This window comes from Plasmopara halstedii (genome assembly GCF_900000015.1).
Source record: "Plasmopara halstedii genome assembly, contig: Scaffold_430, whole genome shotgun sequence".
NCBI lineage: Eukaryota > Oomycota > Peronosporomycetes > Peronosporales > Peronosporaceae > Plasmopara > Plasmopara halstedii.
In genome coordinates this window covers 18105-37439 of record NW_020187350.1, presented here as the reverse complement: position 1 = coordinate 37439, position 19335 = coordinate 18105, and the positions used below count along the sequence as shown (strand labels likewise).

The 19335-nt window shown below is 44.1% G+C and overlaps 4 protein-coding genes across 4 annotated transcripts; 2 read left to right on the top strand and 2 right to left on the bottom strand.

The window, feature by feature from the left end:
* Positions 1-2067: 2067 nt before the first annotated feature.
* PHALS_09586 (K Homology domain, type 1) lies at positions 2068-3267 on the bottom strand (the record flags this gene model as incomplete). The annotated part of the gene is made up of 1 exon (XM_024724867.1): positions 2068-3267. The coding sequence occupies one exon, from the start codon at positions 3265-3267 to the stop codon at positions 2068-2070; it is 1200 nt and encodes a 399-aa protein (XP_024575701.1).
* A 498-nt stretch (positions 3268-3765) lies between these two features.
* On the top strand, positions 3766-4729 carry PHALS_09585 (anamorsin; the record flags this gene model as incomplete). The annotated part of the gene is made up of 3 exons (XM_024724866.1): positions 3766-4412; positions 4477-4549; positions 4616-4729. 3 exons carry the CDS (start codon positions 3766-3768, stop codon positions 4727-4729), a joined length of 834 nt encoding a protein of 277 aa, XP_024575700.1.
* Positions 4730-4906: 177 nt separating this feature from the next.
* PHALS_09584 (metalloprotease family) lies at positions 4907-6665 on the bottom strand (the record flags this gene model as incomplete). The annotated part of the gene is made up of 11 exons (XM_024724865.1): positions 4907-5069; positions 5143-5183; positions 5250-5327; positions 5393-5482; positions 5540-5587; positions 5649-5772; positions 5834-5976; positions 6035-6325; positions 6393-6471; positions 6539-6594; positions 6651-6665. The coding sequence occupies 11 exons, from the start codon at positions 6663-6665 to the stop codon at positions 4907-4909; spliced, it is 1128 nt and encodes a 375-aa protein (XP_024575699.1).
* Positions 6666-7200: 535 nt separating this feature from the next.
* PHALS_09583 (uncharacterized protein) lies at positions 7201-7659 on the top strand (the record flags this gene model as incomplete). The annotated part of the gene is made up of 3 exons (XM_024724864.1): positions 7201-7230; positions 7290-7386; positions 7463-7659. The coding sequence occupies 3 exons, from the start codon at positions 7201-7203 to the stop codon at positions 7657-7659; spliced, it is 324 nt and encodes a 107-aa protein (XP_024575698.1).
* Positions 7660-19335: the final 11676 nt, after the last annotated feature.

The window sequence follows — 19335 nt, the reverse complement described above, 5'->3', positions numbered from 1 at the left end:
AGGCTACTATCGGGGTGATCTCAATTCGTGGTGCAAGCGAGGCCGCAAATCGAGAAGTCTACCGTATTCTTGTTTGGGTGCAGTCACACCATGTCCATCTCGTGTGGGGATTGTAACCCCGTAACAGCAAAAGTTAAATGCGTAAGTAAATTGTCCGTGGTAGCTTTTAATCGAAGCGGTGATCCGGCTGCAACAGGGGGTTGCCACGCACTCTAATATAATGAATTTTGCACGTAGTCCGCTTATACCCGCTCTATTTCTCTGTTTTAGTAGATACTAAAATCTAGTATCCATAGTTTATGTATTATTGCATGAGGCTAGCAGTCGATGTGGCTCACGAACCTTATCTTCATATAGAGTCATCCTACCCATCATGTAACTCATCATGGGTTCATGACGATACTTCACCATGGCACTTCCAAGTATCGGTGAAAGTCCTTGGGATAACAATGTCGCTACATTCGTTACCACAACACTTCGCTATACTGACCAACTACTTGCACAAACAAATCTCATACTGTGCCAACATGGCACGATCTCTCGCACATTTAATTTAAAAGAAGGTCAAATGGCAATGGGTGCAACAGAAGTGTCGGCCTTCTATCCTGTCAACGAAAGCCTTGACCGAAACTGGATTCTGTTCATTCCGCATCTAGACCAGTCGGATGTGACTTAAGAAACTATAAAGCCCATGTCAAAGACTTATTCTTGTAAAATTGCTTTTTTTCAAGTTCAGCTCAAAGGGACCTGTGACCTATAAGGATTATGCATATTGACATCGTGATAGAGAGGTTGAATAACTATTCCTCTGTGACGAGCATACCTATAAAGGGGAATAAGAGTTTGGTCCGACTAATGTGTTGACGAACGTCATTTTGCTTTGCCCCAAAGATGGGCTGTTTAATATTTCATTGCTGACATCAAGCATCGACGATGCCATCCGTACGGCGTAAACATGATATACAGCTTGTGTTGCTCCTTTGACAGCTATAGGTAGCAAAAAAGCTATACTTCTTACAAACATGGCTTGACGCACAATGTGCGGTTGTGCCTCATCATAAGAATCATATATTAAGAATATATGTATCCGTAAGGAGCACATAATCTGTTGGTTGTGGTGACGCAGCTGCTTAACCCGGTACAACGGTTTACCTTGGTCGCTGTTGTGGCTGTGGTGTTCTAAGGTCTGCATTTTGTGTGTCAGTTCTTTTTGTTTGATGCTATTACAATCTGATGTTTAGTTTTTCTTTATCTATGCAAAACGAAACCTCATGATGGAGATTTGATTTAAACGTCCCTTTTAAGGCACTGTAGGGTGAAATTTATATCTTCCGAAGCGCCGGGTCGAAACTACTTATGAGGGATAAGTCGTGTGATCGCCGTAGTTAAATTGGAGTAATATGATGTTGTTTCGATGCAAATTTTTCGGGTTTACATAGGTTATAAGTTTAGGTGCTCCAGTGTCACGCAATTTTGCCCGAAGAGTTTTATTTAAAACTCCTTTCAAGTGAGTCTGTCGCCGACGACCATACGCTCAAAATTTCTGCAATTAAACTTGCAGTGGGTTCATAACCCGGGTAGCCTATTATATTCACTCAAGTTCTTGTGCAACATATTGAATACTTAAGTAATAAGTAAACGAGTGTTGTTTTGTCATGTTCGCTGCAATCAGAAAATCAACGTAAAATACGTGATGAATACGAAACTCCAAATTGTGAGGTGGCTGCTCAGACAAAGGGCTTTGACACGTGCATAAGATGAGCACCAGCTCAAACGTCGAGTTTAAGTCGTCAAACCTAACTTCATGTCAGAGTGGCGCATGGTGTTTGAGCACAAAATGACAGAACAATAGTCTTCCAAGATTTATCTAAATCTCTGAACAATGTATTCCAGTCTCAGATGTCACTGCAAAATTAGTCTGATGAAGAAGTTAGTATAAAATACGGTCTCAAAACTTCGTGAAATTTGTGAACAGAAATTTTGTACTCAACGAGGAGCACTTCTGTCGACGATCATAAATAGCAAAAGCAAAGAAAGAAAGCCTAAGACCTCTCGACAGTGGGTACATCAACCAAGCCGCTTCTCCTCAACCGCACGATAGTATCGCAACACTTTTTCAAGTAGCACTTCAGCTTCGTTGTCCTGCCCGCTCAGCTTTTCTTTTTCCTCTCTTGCTAGACGACACTCGAGACGAAACTCGTCTAAACGCTGATCCACGTACATTAGCGAAAAATATACGCCATTCGTCTTTACATGCACTTTTAATTTCACACCAAATGCTTTTACGTGCATTTCCGGTGGAGCTGTCTCACGTAGCATTACTTTCGTGTCAAAAATGTTGCCATCATCTGAAGTCGAGATGTGGAGGTGGCGCTGAATATCGGCTGCTTCGTCATGAGATATCTTTTCGCGGGTAACAGCTCGTATGCGAAGAGAAGCATCGTTTTCCAGTACCACGTCGTAGGTGCCGCATACATATCTTCGGCTATAGCTTTGATGCAAATTCCATTGGCCCTTTTCGAGATGATACTTTAAGTCGTAAGAAATGCCTTGGTATCCAGCAAGATGTACTGACATATACTTTTGTGGCTCTTCCCCCTTTTCCATCCACTGTTCTAGGGTATCCATCAAATTTGCGATTGATGACGATGATCGTCGATTGCAGTAATTGGACCAACGAGTCTGAAAATCTTTATGTTGTCGAAACTTTTGCAGCTCAGGCCAGCCGATTGCTGAGTTCTCGCAGCGAAAAGAAAGAAGTTTAAAACAGAGACTTCCAAAAGCAATCCTGATCTTGGGCTCGGATCCTGACAATTGCAGGTATTTCATGACATTTCTAATATCGTCCTGGCGAAAATCCTGGACCCACGAGTCAGTTATACTTTCAGTTTCTGCTGCTCGTCCTGACTGCTGCAGGCGGTATTGATACTTCTGGACTTGCTCGTCGCTCGTCCTCTCCTTGGTCTTTTTAAATGACCACCAATAAAGTGGTCCATTTTGAACAAAGACCTCAAAAACTCGCTTTTCGACTGGTTTCGAAATTGCAAAGGATGTAAATAAATGCGTAAGCTCGTCTTCTGCATTTTTTATGCCGTTCTCCGGTCCTATAAGCGTCACCTCTCGATCATGGCAATCTACAGAACACCGAACATTGTGATGGTCTCGAAGTGCTTTACAGTAGCTCCCACCCTTGCCGATGACAGCACCCACTGGGACGTGGTCAGGAATACTTAAATGCTTAGTTTGGCTCCAACGATGAAAATCCATTCTTTCTCAAGAACAAGCTAATAACAAAGTGAACTAACAATCAACTTCGTGGCGCAATTTTTTGCTTCGTTGGATGGACCCGTTTCAACTGGGGGATCAACTGCCTGAGACGATGCAAAAAATACTAGTCAATCTTTCCACAATGATCAAGTCATGGAAAATGCGGATAGAATGATGGACAGCGATATTTGTCACAGATGCAATTAATTTATAATAATAGTTAGTATAAAATTCTTAGCATGCGCACTGCCAGTGTCACTATGGATTGACGTCAAAGAAAAGTATAACTGTTGTATATTCATTGCTTATCATGTGTAAGAGTGTCTAATGCTGTCAGACAACTACTCGCGTTCATTTTTGGCGAGAAGATGTAAGAGCTGTAACCAGATGTAGGTAGTAGTATCATAGCGCACACATTTGTCAGAAACAGCGTATAATTTTCTTTCAAATTTTTGGAATAAGAGCGAGTCTCATTCTGTTGGTGTTGCCTTAAATCTAATGACTCTCCAGGGCAAAGTATTACTCGTGACGCGGTTGCAGGACACAGCTTCTGCGATACAGCAGCTTAAGCAATTACACCCGCAGATTCTAGACGTGACGGTTCTCACCGTGACCAAGGGATCAGATCTGGCGCAGCCTCTGACCAACACTGCCACCGACAAGAGCAATGTGTTTGATGCCGTCGTGTCTTTTAATGAGCAATTGGATCAGCTCAGTACCGAGCTGGCTGCGATATCACCGCTGCTTATTATCGGTGGTTCATTGCAGCTATTTGTGTCTAGAGCGCATGACGACAAAAAGGATGCAATTGTCATGGATTTGATGATAGGTGGATTTGTTGACATTGCTGACAAGTATGAGAGTAGCCCTCTTTTTCCGGAGTTCTCGGGTGCTGTCTGCTTTTCAGGGAAGAAACAGACATTTGACAGTGCTGCAATCCCCCTTGCGAGGAAAACGATGGCGACTCAATTCATAAAGAAATGGACCGTTGTGCCGGACGAAACTAGTGGTTACGAGCAGGACGACGACATAATTGATGAAGACACCCTTCTCGACAACACAGACGAAGTCTTGCAGGCAGCCAAGGTAGATTGTAACGAGGTTACTGGTGGAAAGAAGCGTGCGTGCAAAAACTGCACTTGCGGGTATAGTCACATCGCTCTTGTGTTGCAATGGATGGATGTGAGTTACTAACGTGATGAAATATAGGCTTAAGGATAAGGAAGACAAGCCAGTGATGTCAGAGAAGGAGTTAAATACACTGGTGTCTGGATGCGGAAATGTAACGTCTTCTTCTGCTCTGTTACCATACCATTTCAGCGTGATTAATGAGACTGTATTTGTGTAGTGCTACAAAGGAGACGCATTTCGCTGCGGTAGCTGTCCATTTTTGGGCAAACCTGCTTTCAAACCTGGCATGGAAAAGGTTCTGCTTAATTTGGACAACTCCGATGATATCTAACTCCATTAACGTAAATGCTTTACGGACCGATATTGCTTGAGCAGTCTGCGAAGTTATACATTTGTTGGTGCATCAATAGCCTAAGTTAATGGCAGTACATTTTACAAATTCGGCTTGCTATATTTCACTTTAAAACCCGAACTAGATCGACGACATGACCATGAAATCAGCCTCGCCTTACCGCATATCAACTAATTGCGCCGAGACTTGTTCCATCCAATTGCATTCAAATGCGTCTGAGTAGATTTTAATATCACTAGGATGAGCGTGAAAACCCGTCATGTTGCAATTTTGAATGAGCTGGAGTCCGCTGGGCTCTGTCAACCTAAACACTCCGACACTTGTAAATCAGAGAAATCGTGTTGGCTGTGGACCCATAAAAATAATCATTGAGCAGCGTGTCCGGTACGTACTTTCTATTTGGATCGCTTGGGGCAACGACAATTGCGACAGCCTTAAGGAGAGTCGACATCAATTAGTTTTTAACTCAGAATCTAATAGGCGAGCCAAATGCATCTACCTCAGGTAAAATCGACTGAAATCCACACTGGGTGTGAACATCGACAGATGACAGAAAACAAGCCTGCTTGGGATGCGTCTATATCGATTAAAAATCCAACAATCATCAACTGACTAGTGATGTCATTCAATCAAAAATCTTACATGAATCCAGCCAAGAGTGAGCAGCTCATTGTTGTAGCAAAAGTCAAACAGCTCTTCTTCGTTTGTCATATTACACATATCTGATGTTCCCTTTGAAAATACACTTGGTAAGTAATGTAGAAGCAGAACGACTAAGAACTTTACTACCTCTTGTTTTGGAATGATGAGAGTTGTAACAATCAGCTTTTGACCATGCTTTGTAAATAGTGACAAAAATCAGGGAAAGCTTTCGCATGGATTCACACGATGTGCTTACCAATACACCGGCTAAAATGCCGCAAGTTTCAATCCCGTAGGGTGACTGGTTGGTATTTGGTGATGCTAGCACCGTGAATTGAGAAATAACACCTGCTGGTAGGTCAAGCGAGCGAATTTTTCCACTAAAAATTAGGTTAAGTACCAAATTTGTAAAAGCGTCTGCTATCAAAACCATAGACGTACCAAGTTAAGTTAGCAATAGCTTCTTGGGATCGTTGACGACTGAATGGTGGAGCCAAATAGTACTTGTAAGACTGTTGACCAGTATTAGCTGTCATACTGGAGACTTTACCGACAACGGGATACAAAACCGTTTGCCTGAGTTTCTGAATAAAAAACTCATATCAAAATTCAAGCATCTGTCCGTGAATTCTCAGATTCTACCTTCTGGTGAGGCCTCAGAGCCTTATGCACCCGAGAACGATTTCTTGTAGATTCAGTAATAACATGCACGTCATCTCTCTCTGCTACTCTTGCCGTCTGCTCATTCGGCCGCTCGACACTCTTTCTAAGCCTTATCGCCCGCAGTCTCTCTTCTAATCCCGTCATATTGGCCACGTCGGTCACGCTGTCTTGCCTCATTTTAAGTGAGTTCTCATACTCCAAATATTCGAGCTCTTCCGCCTCCATGCCATCTAAAATCGCATCAAAAAGTCTAGAACCGGCTTCAGCTTGCTACGTGCAGCATTAAGTCCAATTGTTAGACCATAACGGCACTCAAAACTTGGAAATCTTAGCATACCGTTTGCACCCATTCGCGTTCCTTACGATAACAGAGAAGATTATAGTGCTGATGAGCAGTGATTACTTTCGAGCAGATTCTGTAAAAAACAAATAAAAATGTTGGAAAATAGCATGTGGGACCAAGTCAGCCTTCTCTATACTGACAAGAAGCTCCAAGCTCGCTTGAGACTCACTTGATAAATTTGGCCAGAAATACGTAGCTGCAAATAAAATATCGAACAAAAGAGGCAAAACGGCAAGATGAAGTGAGCCATACCATCGGTTCCAACATTTAAATATTTTACGCACTGCGGTTGTACATACGCGTTATCCCAAGCATTCTGGGCAAAATACGTCTCAGACTGATGGTATAATTGGCGTGCCAAGCGGAAGTAGCTTTGGAGGTGAAGATGCTGCCTCACAGGTTCGATGCGACAAATTGGCGCTAGGTGCGCGCGCCGAGCTACTAACCGTTCACTGACGTCCATCACGACCGTTTTTTTAAGCGCACTTAAGCGAAATATGACTGCATATAATTAAGCGAAGGGTCAAATACAAGAATGTGCATAACAGCTAATTTGTAGGGATGCCTGTCTCGGTGAGTAGAAAAGTTTTGTCAAGTTGTTGGTACTTCGGAGCAATCGTGCAGGTGCTTTAAAAGCTGGTAGCATTTTTATTTTAAATATTTATAATACCGCACAATTTTGATGCAATTCCATGCAGTCAGTTAACTTTTGTTTAGCTTGTGTCTCTTTCGAAATCATCAGGAAGTCAATATGAAGAGGAATGGCGAGTTTTGTGAGCAATAGAATTATTTTTAGCCAGTTATGCCATTTGCTGGGTGGTCGATTGAGCGGGTTCTTTGGCAGTTCTGTCTGCAAACATTGCGTCTGAGTTCTAAATGTCCGCATAGTAGGGAAACAATGGAAAGGTTGTGACTCCAAGATTTGGCAATGTACTGAGGGTACACAAAGATTTAATCAATGATTGTTCGATAGTCCATGAGCATCTTGGTACACTCAATATATATGTATTTTGACTATACTCAAGTATCGTCAGCATTTAATGTTAATTGCTGATGTTTCTCAGACGCCACTGCTTCTTTAGAATTCGGTTCTACAGATTTAAAGGCGAATGACTTGCTTAACTTCACGCCAGCACCTAAGACGACGGATGATAGAATGTATTTTTGCACCAAGACCTACGGACTAGTTGATGATCTGGTCGCGACGTTGGTTGAAGCTCAGCTCAGGATGCAAGCTGATGTTGCTATCCAGCTAGCCTAAATTGACGGCAGCCCCGTTGCACCTACGGTGTCAGCATTTTTTGTCGTTAATATATCGAAGCCAGTGCTACCAAGTGTAACGAGAATTGCCGGTCCGTGCGCACAGACTTTCTGAGGAAGGCTTTGGTCAACCGACACGCCTCAACGCGTGTTGCTCGCTCCCAGCAAGCTGTAGACTTACGTAAAAAGGAGAAAGGTGAAGTATAGGCTTTAAGTCTCTCTAAATCTCCAGTTCTGATACAACAGAACTGAAAGGGGATATACAACTATGCAGGGTGTTCATTTAATATTTACAACACAAGTATGTGGTTCACACAGCATGTGTTATAATGGGTCTGGCCTATTACACTTTACAGTAGCGAAATTGCAATGCTCTGAGTGTTAAGCGTCATATTAGCCTTGTCCTCCCCTGACTATCCCTTGACCGATAGTCAAATGGAACGCGCTATAGCGTCGTGGGTTGCGTGACTAACGCGAAGCATGCTTGTATAGGTGCCACCTACCTCTATGAATATTTAAATTAATCTTTATGAGCACACAAGATCACAGCTGCGTGTGAATTGTTAAAGGAAGCGTAATTTAGATCATCGACCATACGTTTTTCACAAGAACCAGTACAAGTGTAGCGTATCGCAAATCGCTACCTCCAAGAGTAGTTAGGGCCTTAACCCAAGGCTAACAAACTCTTCTGTTTCAAATGTAAACTGCATTTATTTGTTTCATGTGCGGCAAAGCCGCCTAATTTTAAATTTATAGATTTTCCTAAATATATATAGTAAAATCTAAATACATGCATAAATACTGGGCTACCTGGCCACAAACCGTATTCTTATTTGGGTGTAGTCACACCATGCCCATCTCGTGTGACACACAGCCCTGTTACCAGGGTACGTGTAAACTCGTTACAACAGGCGATGGTCGTCCTCATATCAACAGGAATAAATTTTCGCTCCTTACTTATTCGCAATGGGAGTGTGTGGAGAGTTGCGAGCTTTAATCGGAAATCACGCTGTCTCCTACATGCTCCAATTGGGTCAAAAAGCGATAACTCAACGCTTACCAAATTTTGCTTCGTATAAGCAGATAATAGTTCCCGAATATATCGCCGCCGGTTCTGTCGTCTCCTCCACAAATGGTGGTAACACACGGAACGTCTCGTGAAAATCAACGTGAAAATATTTTATGGGAACAAAAACGAAAACCTTCCGTTTTGACAGCGAGAAATGGACATCGCTATCGCGATGGCTCAAATTCGTTATGACCGCAGTCAAGTGGTATTCGCCATGTCCTATTTGGATGGCCATGGGAGATGAAACGCCCTGGCCACTTTGCCACATGGCAAGAGTTGAAGAGGGCCATGGAATCGATATTTCGTCCGCCGAATGTCGCATTCTGACAGTGGTCGAGGTTTTTTATCATAGGTACATTGTATGACTATGTACAGAAGCTGGGTGAGCTTTGTGTCAGTATTGCAAGCAGATCACTGCCAGAGGCAGTGATGGTCTCTGTGTTTATAAAGGTACTCACTTATGGACCTCCTAAGACTTAAGTGTTCCGCCACTGTCCGACGACTCTGGAAGATGCAATTATGATTGTATTGCGTGAGGATTACTGTCAACGTCAAGCACGCGGTCTATCGGTCAATCCGATAAAGCAAGTGACTACTACTACTAGAAATCCAGAACGAATGGATCTTAGTGCGGTGACTGTCCGTAGATAGCAAAGTCACTGTTATTCGGTCACATCCACCGTGTTTGTCCATCTGTGCCGTAGCTCTTTGCTTAGAGGAAGCTAAGCTAAGGTCACCGACCTTACGTTGTTCTAAAGAACCAGTACAAGTGTAGCGGATTGCAAATCTTACCTAGGCAAACAAACACTTCTGTTCAGAACCGAAACTGTATTTAATTGTTTTAGTTGCGGCAGAGCCGCCAATATCTAAAGGCCTAGGTTTTCTTGATAAATAAAGTAATACCTTACTAATATAGCAAACCATAATTACTCTGGTAATGTGCATTACTACTGGCAATCCTGCCACATGGTGGCTTCCTAATGCGGTTTAGCCACACCACTGTGTGATTACACTAAATGTGTAATACACACCTATGTACGTCGCACAATCATGTGCGACCCGCCTTTTCTCACAACGGCACGTGTGACCCCGTTACAATCTGGAAGACGAACATCTCAACACAGTTGGCTCTGATCTACGTAGTACCAATATCACGAGGCGTTGGGGAAATACCGGTACCCTGGTGACGCAGGGCGGTCTACTGGGGAACTTAAACTCTCGTGAGTGAGGTAGTAGAATCACAAATGATGATTCAACCATTGATGAAATGCTGTCCTTTGTAAACGACGTGGTTTCCTCGTGGTCATCGCGAGTGTGAAGGGTTGCGGCCGTCTGTTTAGAGTCTGAATTGAAGCTGGCGTGTCGCGTAACTACGCGCAGAAGAGAGTGTTGCTGAAAATGATTCAGTGCTTTCGCGTGCACTAGATAGAAGCAACGGCTTTTTCTCAGTGAAGTTGGTTGCTGATTCGGTGGTCACCGCTAAAAAAAAATTTGTTGATCTTCAATTAAAGTTTGAAGACTTCAAATCGAGCGAAGGTTTACAGTCCTCGAAATCTACAATTATAATGACCTGATTTTAGGTATATAGTGGCTTGAGAAATACGAATCATGGATCGGTTGGTGGTCGAGACCGATTGGAAGTAGCTTTTCTGGCGTAGGTGACACTTTTGGATGTAATGAACCCACATTAACTATGCACCAGAAGTAGTGTTCAAGCGCTCGGTAGTCGTATGCTTCTGCTCCTGATCCACCCTTCATTGGTATATGTCATGTAATTTGCAATTCACAATATACGAAGTCGTATATAGTGATAACTGGTAGTCAACTAGAACGTGTGTCGATAGGTCAAGTGGTGTCCGCAACTGGCCACCTGGAAACGAGGTAATCGTTAGTGATCATGGCGATTCGCCCAACGGAAAGATATTATGATGGAGAGACGCCGGTTGTTGCCCCCCCAGAACAGACCCCTCAGAACAGAAAAATGTTGTCGAGATGTGTGTACTGGGAAGTCAATGGAATCGACTGTGACTTTATATACCGAAATTCCCATTAATACGGGCGTTGAGTCGAAATGTGGGTCAGTGAGTATAACTGAGCACAAAAGGGATGCTCCCACCCGTTGTTTGGTTGAGCACACACACGTGATGGAATCAGCGAAATTTGCTGGTAGCGGTACTGATACTCCCGCTCTGTATGCAATTGAGTCTGCGGGTGAGTAAGTCCAGAGTGCTTCATTCCATGATGAAAATGTAGCAGGCGAATATGATGATTCACGTATTGTGGATGCAATGACTCTTTTTGCAGTAACCTGAACAGAATCGTCGAGTCATACGAGATCAACAACTGATTAATATTTGTTGTCAACAAACAGCGGCGTTAGCAAAAAGGAAGACGAAGGGCTGATGTACAAGCAAAAAGCAAACCCCAAACATGTCCGCAGCGCACACTAGTATGACGTCTATAAATGAGATATATCGAACCACATGCAGAGCTGAAAAGTATTTCTTTGGCACAGTTGCCGGGGAAGAATGAACTGGTGTAGCTTGAAATAGTCAATGACGATGCCTTCCTACAAGAGCTCAAGTGTTGCGGGGGTCGTGTTGCTTAAGCCAAAGGTCGATATAGCAGAACTACGCTGATTCATAGTTATGGATGATTCGATTGTCGATAAATTTGATACCGTGTGAAATCACGATAAAGGATCTGCATTTTTGAATAGTGTGAACCCGCCTTTGATCTTCCATTCGAACGTGCGTTGATCACGAAATTGATCGTGAGCCTGGTCCAAAGGATGCAGTGGTCACTGTCGCGTGAGCAAACTGATTATTTTGATGGATTCTTTGCTCAAAAGCAAGCTGCTGATTTGGTGAGAAAAAAATAAGTACTCTCATAGCGAACCGACGTTATGTATGCGTCAAACAAATGGTAAAATACGGACAAGTTTTAGTAAACCGTCCGGTATGTTATGGGAGTGACTTGTAATGTCACAAGGACTATCCAATGCTTCAACAAAGGATAATCGGTCGGTTCTTCATCCGTTTCGACCACTGCAGAGTTTTGACAAAAAAAAATCTGCTCATTCGAAGGATAAAGATAGCAGGTATGCCGAAACAATGCACTTGGAGATTCATTGCAAGCGAAATTTGCAAAGTTTTTTTTGATGAACACGGTGCTTGGGTAGACCCTGACAAGGTCAAATCAATTCTGGAGTGGCCAACGCTACGAAACTAAAAGAATTTGAGCAATTCGATATAATTTCCAATTACCTGCATCGCTTCTCGCGTAACTACGCGGAAATGGTACGCCCACATTCAATCTTGCTGAAGAAGGGCTATCGTGGGAATGGTCGTCCAATTGCGAAGAATTATTCAATAAAATCAAGAACAAGGTGATAAAAGCACCATTACCTGCTCTTCCAGATGATGCAAAGCCGCAGATGCTGCGAAGCTGTACGGCGTGGCGTGTGATGCTTCTGAGTTTGCGTTCAGGCGTGCACTATTGCGAATGGATTCAGAAGGACACGATCGTGTCGTGTCGTTTCATTCGCAAAAGCTGAAGCCAGCAGAAAGAGCTACTTTGTCCACGGCAAGGAGCTCTTGGCCGTGATGTATTCTTTGATAAAGTTTCGTGTTCACCTCTTCGGTTCAACTTTGTCGTCTATATGGATCATGCAAGCTTGCTTAGTCTCCTCACTTGTCATAGCGGATGGTGCGCCCTCGCACAATACAATTTCACGGTCGCGTTCGATCCAGGGAAACTGAACGTGTTGGCAGACGCATTTGTCAAGTCGTCTTGATAATGAGCTAACCTATATTAGCTATATCGAAAAGATGTGTTCGATATGATACGTCGAGCATGTGTTAAAAAGTGTGATCTGATCATTAGCGTACTGTCATTGAGTGGCATGGAGCTCTTTGGCAAGCTTTCTAATCACGTGAAATCACAAATGCATCGTAATGCATTAAAACATGGTCTCCTTTACTATGAAGCTGCACATGGCGACGAGCCACGGATTGTGGCTCCCACAACGATTATTTTAAGCAAAAGATTGTGTACGAGGCGCATGATACACAATTTGACCGTGAATAGTAGACCTACAAGCAATTTTGGCGACCCCCGCATGAACAAGTAGGTGGCACGATTCGCGAGGATATGCGATGTCTGTCAGCGCGTGAAGAGCGTACGACACTCGCAAGTTCTACTGCTTATCTCCCTGTGTTTTGATGTCAGTCACTCTGGAATTGGAAGTCACTCGGTCTCGGCACAATTTTCAATCACCCAGTGAATCCTGATGGTCACAATGGAGTGCTCGGATTCGACGACAGACTCAGCAAGATTGCTCACATTGCTCCATGTAGCATTCCATCGATGCCGAAGGTTCGGCTACATTGCTCACTGACGAATGCGTCTTGTAGCTCATACTTTTTCGTAATCGCGCGTTTTTGACCGTGATACAAAGTATACGACAGACGTTTCGAAAGAAATAATTTTGAAATCTTGGTAATATCGACAGCGGTACATCAGGAGACCGATGGGCAACCACAACATGCCAACTGAGTGTGCTGAGAAGCTCCTGTGCAAGAAATCCCGCAGAATGGAGTTTGCTGTTACCGTTGATAGAGTTTGCATCGAGCAATTAGGCTCATTCATCAACTAGATCTACGCCATTTTTTTATGAATGTCTTACGACACCAGCAGTTACCGCTTTGCTTGATGGGTGGTGTGTCTGATGTAAGTGTGGGAGAAGCTCGGCAAATTGTTGCCTCTCAAATTTTTTGTCAATGTTGCGAATGCTAAGCGCAAGTACAAGACGCCCTGGACTCATTCATCATGAGTCCTTTGAATGTGATCACACGGGTTCGAGACGCAATGGCGAATACGCAAGATCTGCAAAACGAATACGCAGATAGTCGAGGTCGTCAAGGCAAAATGTCTTTTATTTCTAATATTCATGTCCTACTTAGTACTAAGAATCGATTAGACGACGCGGTCTCAAGCTTGGGAAGTTCGAAGCTACTATCTCGCTTCATCAATCCATTACGAGTAGTGCCATGTCATAAAAGATGCGAGCACTATCCACCTGCCAAGCTGGCTAAGAACACATTGCACGCTCTACGTAGGGATTCTCAAACTCTATCATCGCGACTGCGCTATTTTCAACTTGGATAAAATGCATGGCCATACGGTTATGGCTTTGAGATCATAGCTTCGGCACGAGGGTCAAAAGCTGAACCCCTGATCGTTGTCGCTTCACCAACATTCTAAAAAAACGATGATAGTCTTAAACTACGAAACCAAACAAACGGTCGCGAGAGTCGGAACTTGGCGAAAAGTTGTTGACTGATGACCTAGATTGCGACGGTCACCATCTCAAAAGTCATACAAATGATATGGATGAGGTGAAGGCTGCTGATGGCGCTAGTGATTATTACTGGAGGCATATCCACCCGAACCGCTTGACAGGAGGCTCCGCATCATCAGCGGTAGCGGCCGCGGCAGAGGGGAGACTTGCATAGCCTGCTCCAATCGCCGAATCCGCACCATAGACGAGTTTCCATGACGCCATGCAAGATCACAAATTTCGTAAGCAACTCGTCAACTATCGTTGTGGCAATTCCAATTCACCAGCAAAAGAAGTTTCTCCATCTTCGTCAATCGCAACTCAGACAAAGACTGTGGAGCAGCCACAGAAGAAGCAGAGTAGACGCCATCTTAGGTACATATCCCTCTTCACGATCAACAGCTAAATTGATACTACCATGTGGAGGACGTGGTGGCAGCGAGGAACGTCTGCGGTCGAAATGAGCTATTGGTGAAATGGTTGCACTATCCAGCGAACGACAATACGTAGAAGCCTCGAAGTCGAACCCTTCGCGACTGTCCCTATTTCATTCTCGCGCTCGATGCGGATCCAAATACGGACTCCGCTCAAGGGATCTGTCTCTTCCTCTTCTCCCTCTATCCCTCGTGTCGAGAGTTTGACTAATGGCCGCACGTACTTCGCGTCCTCAATTTCGAAGTATAAACTGGATCTGCGCTGTAAAAAAATGATCAGACCGAAAGCGTATTTTGAGTATATTTGACAAGTCTGCAGCGGTATTTGCATTTTGTGAGCGGTGAATATTCACGGACTTAGCTGCGCTTGGGTTCGCGCAGCTAAATCTGGACGGAATCCAAATTGCATTGCTGGATTTGAGGTATGATACGTACATGAGAATTCGCGGTTCTCCTCCAGCATGTGTGATAGGTCCAATGGCTCGGAATTACGCGGTTTGAGTCATCACTCGACTCCATTCGACTAAATGCTCTTCAAACTTTAAGTTGGCACCACCACGTCGGTCGAGAAACTCGTGACAAGGACCTATCACATCGTAGCCGAAATACACTGGACGACTTACTCAGCAAACGGATCATCATAACAATCATCATCTGCACAAGCTGGTTGTTTGGTGCCAGCTTTTGACTCAGCATGCGAAAGCCCTGTTCGACGAGGAATTTGAGCAGTCTCCATCATGGATGGTGGCTAAGACGCCTCCGCATCCTCGGATTGGGGTGTGATTTTCCTTTGTATTCGTTGTCGCGCAGGTTGTCTTCAATGCGTTTCATTTTGTATGGGATAACGAATAAACGAGTCTCAGAGTCAGATAAGTTCAAGAGAATACAAATAAACCCGGGTATTGTATGAGTTAGACCCACTACAGACGTTGTGTGAGCCACATCCATTTATGTGTGGTTAACCTGATCTATAGACCGGTGTAGCTGTCTATCGCGCAATTCTGTTATATCAGAATTTGATTTCCTTATCAGTTGAGGGGGTTTAAGGCTTATTGGCCATAATAAATGTCACTTTACCTTTCCTCCTTTTTCAAGAGAATCAATAGCTCACTGGAAGTGAGCAACACGCGATAAAGCGTGTCAAATGAGTCTTCCTCAGTAAGTGTGTGCACATAGATGGTTAATTCCCGTTACGTGAAGCGCTGATTTTTCCGATCTGACCGCCAGGCGAGCCGTTATAACGAAGAATATTCAGAAACAGCTACTAACTCTGACAGTAATGCCATCTTTCTCAGACGGTCCACATAAACCACATGCCGGCGCCAAGTGAAGCGTTTTAATGGAGACCACTTACTAAAGTAAATACTAATGAATTATCAACGTTTTCTCCGTACAGACGAACTGGTCAAACTCATCAACGCATGCGGCAAGAATTTAATACTTTGGCACGCTTTGCACATATGCACACAAGTGTTTACTACTTTATACAAGTAAGGCCACCAGTTCATAGCGCTAACTATGCGGCGTGTCTTTACTCTCTACTTAAGATCATATCATCCGCCGCGTTTATTAATCTGCTCCTGACGTCCGCGCAACAGTTAATAGTCTTGGCGACGCAAAAGTGCATCCACCACTACATTAAACCATATCTCAACTTGAAAATGCACTCGTGAAAGATGGAGAACCATCTTAACTTTCCCCGTGGGAACTGTCGCGACGACGTAGCTATTTGCAACGATACAGAAGCTGTTCGTATCAGGGGAGACTTCGAGCTATCCAGCGGTCATATCCGTAAAAAATATAAACTCCGTGTTTTCGTACTTTGTATCAAAAGCTGCCGAGAATGCCGCTGAGTGTCGGAATCGATTTGCGTACTTGGTGAGGATACAACGCTGCTTCACTTGTATTCAGACTTTATTGGCCAATTTAGCAAGGCAAACGTCCGCTTGGACCATCGTCTTATGCTCGACTTTGCAACATTAAAGACACGATGAGGACAACTCTTCAACAAAAGTTCCTGTTGTTGACAGCGATGCGCGTCTCAATAAAATTGCTATTACAGCTAACAACCTAGGGTCCAAGTGACTGCAAGGTCGAGTTCTTTCCATTCGTGAGGAGTGCACAGTGATTGGCGATCCTGCCTCTTTTTGAACAAGATGAAGGCTGAGGGTTCTCCAAGTCGTGTATGGCCACGGCACCAGAGCGATTCTGCCGAAGTGAAAACTAAGTCATCCTTGATGTCAAACCTAAGGTATACCTTCCGCATCGCCAGGTGCTGGTATCAGCCCTGGTCTACCCACTGGCCCACCAAATGCTCCACAAGGCAGGGGACTACCCCTTGATCACCAAGAAATGCCGGCGGCCTTCGCTGAGCTTCGCCATCACACTGTATGGCTCGATGCACGCCATGCGGTTCGGAACCGCGTCGCTGCTTTGGAGCAGATGGTTGCTATGCTACAGAAGATGACAAAGACGTTGCTATGTCTGCAATAATTCATATCCGACTATACAGTAAGAGTGGGATCGTGCAATTCCATAGTAAACCGACGCGAAAAACAGGATGTGCTATATTCTATTCAGAGACTCAGGAAAATGGTTTAATCCCTTTACGAAATGATCATGAAGGGGGTCAATACAGCGTAGCCGTAAGTAACCAGGTTAACCCCATTCAAATATTTTTTGCCCTAGAGCATATTCGTGTTTGTTTTTCTTGCCTCCGGCATCAGCGATTTGCTTTTCTTGGTCTTGACTCTCAGCTATTGCGTCATGTGCCATAAGAATGACGATCTTTCTTGCGAATCCACTACATGGCGGTACCAAGGGCAATCGGGGCTTGTAGACTATTTACGTAAAATAAAGGTAGGCCTGTAGAGGTTTGTACGGAGCTATTCAACGCAAACACAATGCATGGAGCAACTTACTCCACACCACGGTCTTGCACGTTAAAGGAGGGTATCCATCACAGCGCAAAGCACGCGTGACAACGGCACGTTTGTCTCTATTGGCTGATTTAAGCGCATTCACTCACGCTTTGCTCGCAAGTGTTCAATGCGGTTCTCCATGTTCGCCTTTCCGTGCTCTGCACAACTATAACCGTATGTAAAATATAGATAGGTTTGAGAATAGCTGCGATGTGACCGAACAACGAAGTCACCCGATGACCGTAGCGTCATCGGGTGACTTAGCGTCATTGGTGTACTAGACAGTACCTGTGATACGAGCAGCCACTCTCCCAGCATCCTCTTCGGATTACGTACCAAAGTGAGAGTAATATAGCTGCCAGTCATCAGCGGTGATTTATTTATTTCTATGGAGAAGAGCTTCGAACAAAATACAGACGACAACGCTGTTCGAACCTTTGCCTGCTCCGTTGTCGTGGCAGCATTGAGTTTACTATAAGAATTCACACTTCGCCACTTGCTACTAACCGCTATGACACAGAAACTCGTCGCCACGTTAACAGATCTGATCTTTATCATTAAACCGATTTTGTGCTTCGCACTGAAGAAAGCGTAAATGACATCAAACATTTCATTAGTAAGGGTAATTGTCGTATGACGCAATTGCGTTAGCATCGAGATTTTTTTCACTCGAATCACAGTGAACATCGTTGTCCTCGAGGTAGTAAGTCATCCGCCACTACCTCCGTCAGATTTTTGATAAAGCTGGAAGAACGTTTCTACTAAAATACGAAAATGCAAGCCAGTGAGGTCACCAGATTGGAAAACTTGATGCTTGGGGATAGGAGCTCCGTTACGGATGAATCTGTCGCTGTAGATACTGAGTGGTAAGGGTGATTCAGCTATTGCTGAGGATTCCACGGATCTCTATTATGCTATATTGAAGGAAACTAATGTGGTGATGAATATCCACCATCGTGTTACCCTCGGATAGGGGGTGCGACATAGACTCCATACCTATACTCCAACGATCCAATTGAGACTCTCTGCTCCACACGGTGGACCCGTACTCATCCTCAAAACGATGAGTCATTCTTCTTATCTTAAGGTGTGAGATCTTCTATACGCGAAAAGTCGTTCTTAAGCTCCATCACTTTATTGCGATGATCGCGACACCCGGTCGCTTCAATCTTCACTGGCCCTGCCAATGGACAAAACGAGGCTACAAATTTTTCTCATCTACCGCGGGACCTTGACATTTGACCGTCTCTTTCCGTCGCGTCAAATATCAACTCTATAGACCGCGACACACAATCGGTCTTTTCGCTAAACCCTTTGCCTTGGCTCACGCAGATTCTGCCTTTTGAGCTCTGATCGAGGAACCTAATTATAGCATTGCTATCAGGTTCGGACAATCTCATGATCTACGGGGAAGCTGTCGCAGATTCATGCCCGTGCCAAAGTGCTTCGATTCTCTTGCAGAAACGAATTCACTACTCGCCAAATCCCCACCAGAAGAGAAGTGGCGGCACCTTAATATTATGGCTCACAGCCGACGCGGTGATGTGGAATTTTGTTTTTTCCCAGTAAGCTGCACTGCGCTTACTGGGACGCGACGAGAATGTCCGTGTGTGCATGAGCTCGATCATTCGAGTACGTAGCGCACAGATGTTCTGTACAATTACAAGTGAACTATGCAACTTTCGCGGATCTGCTCAGCAGCTAAAAAATATCTTTTTCACCTCAGCATGGCTGAAATCTATTGCAGTTCAAGAGTCTTCACCTCCTATTTTTCGTCCGACTTTTACGAAGGTGAAAGCGCACACCAAAATGCATCCCATTGGCTCGCTTAGTGTCGATGATAATCATGAATAGTGCCTCCAAAAAAACAGCAACGTTACCGTCCCCTTTACCAGTCAAAGTTTCGACTCGG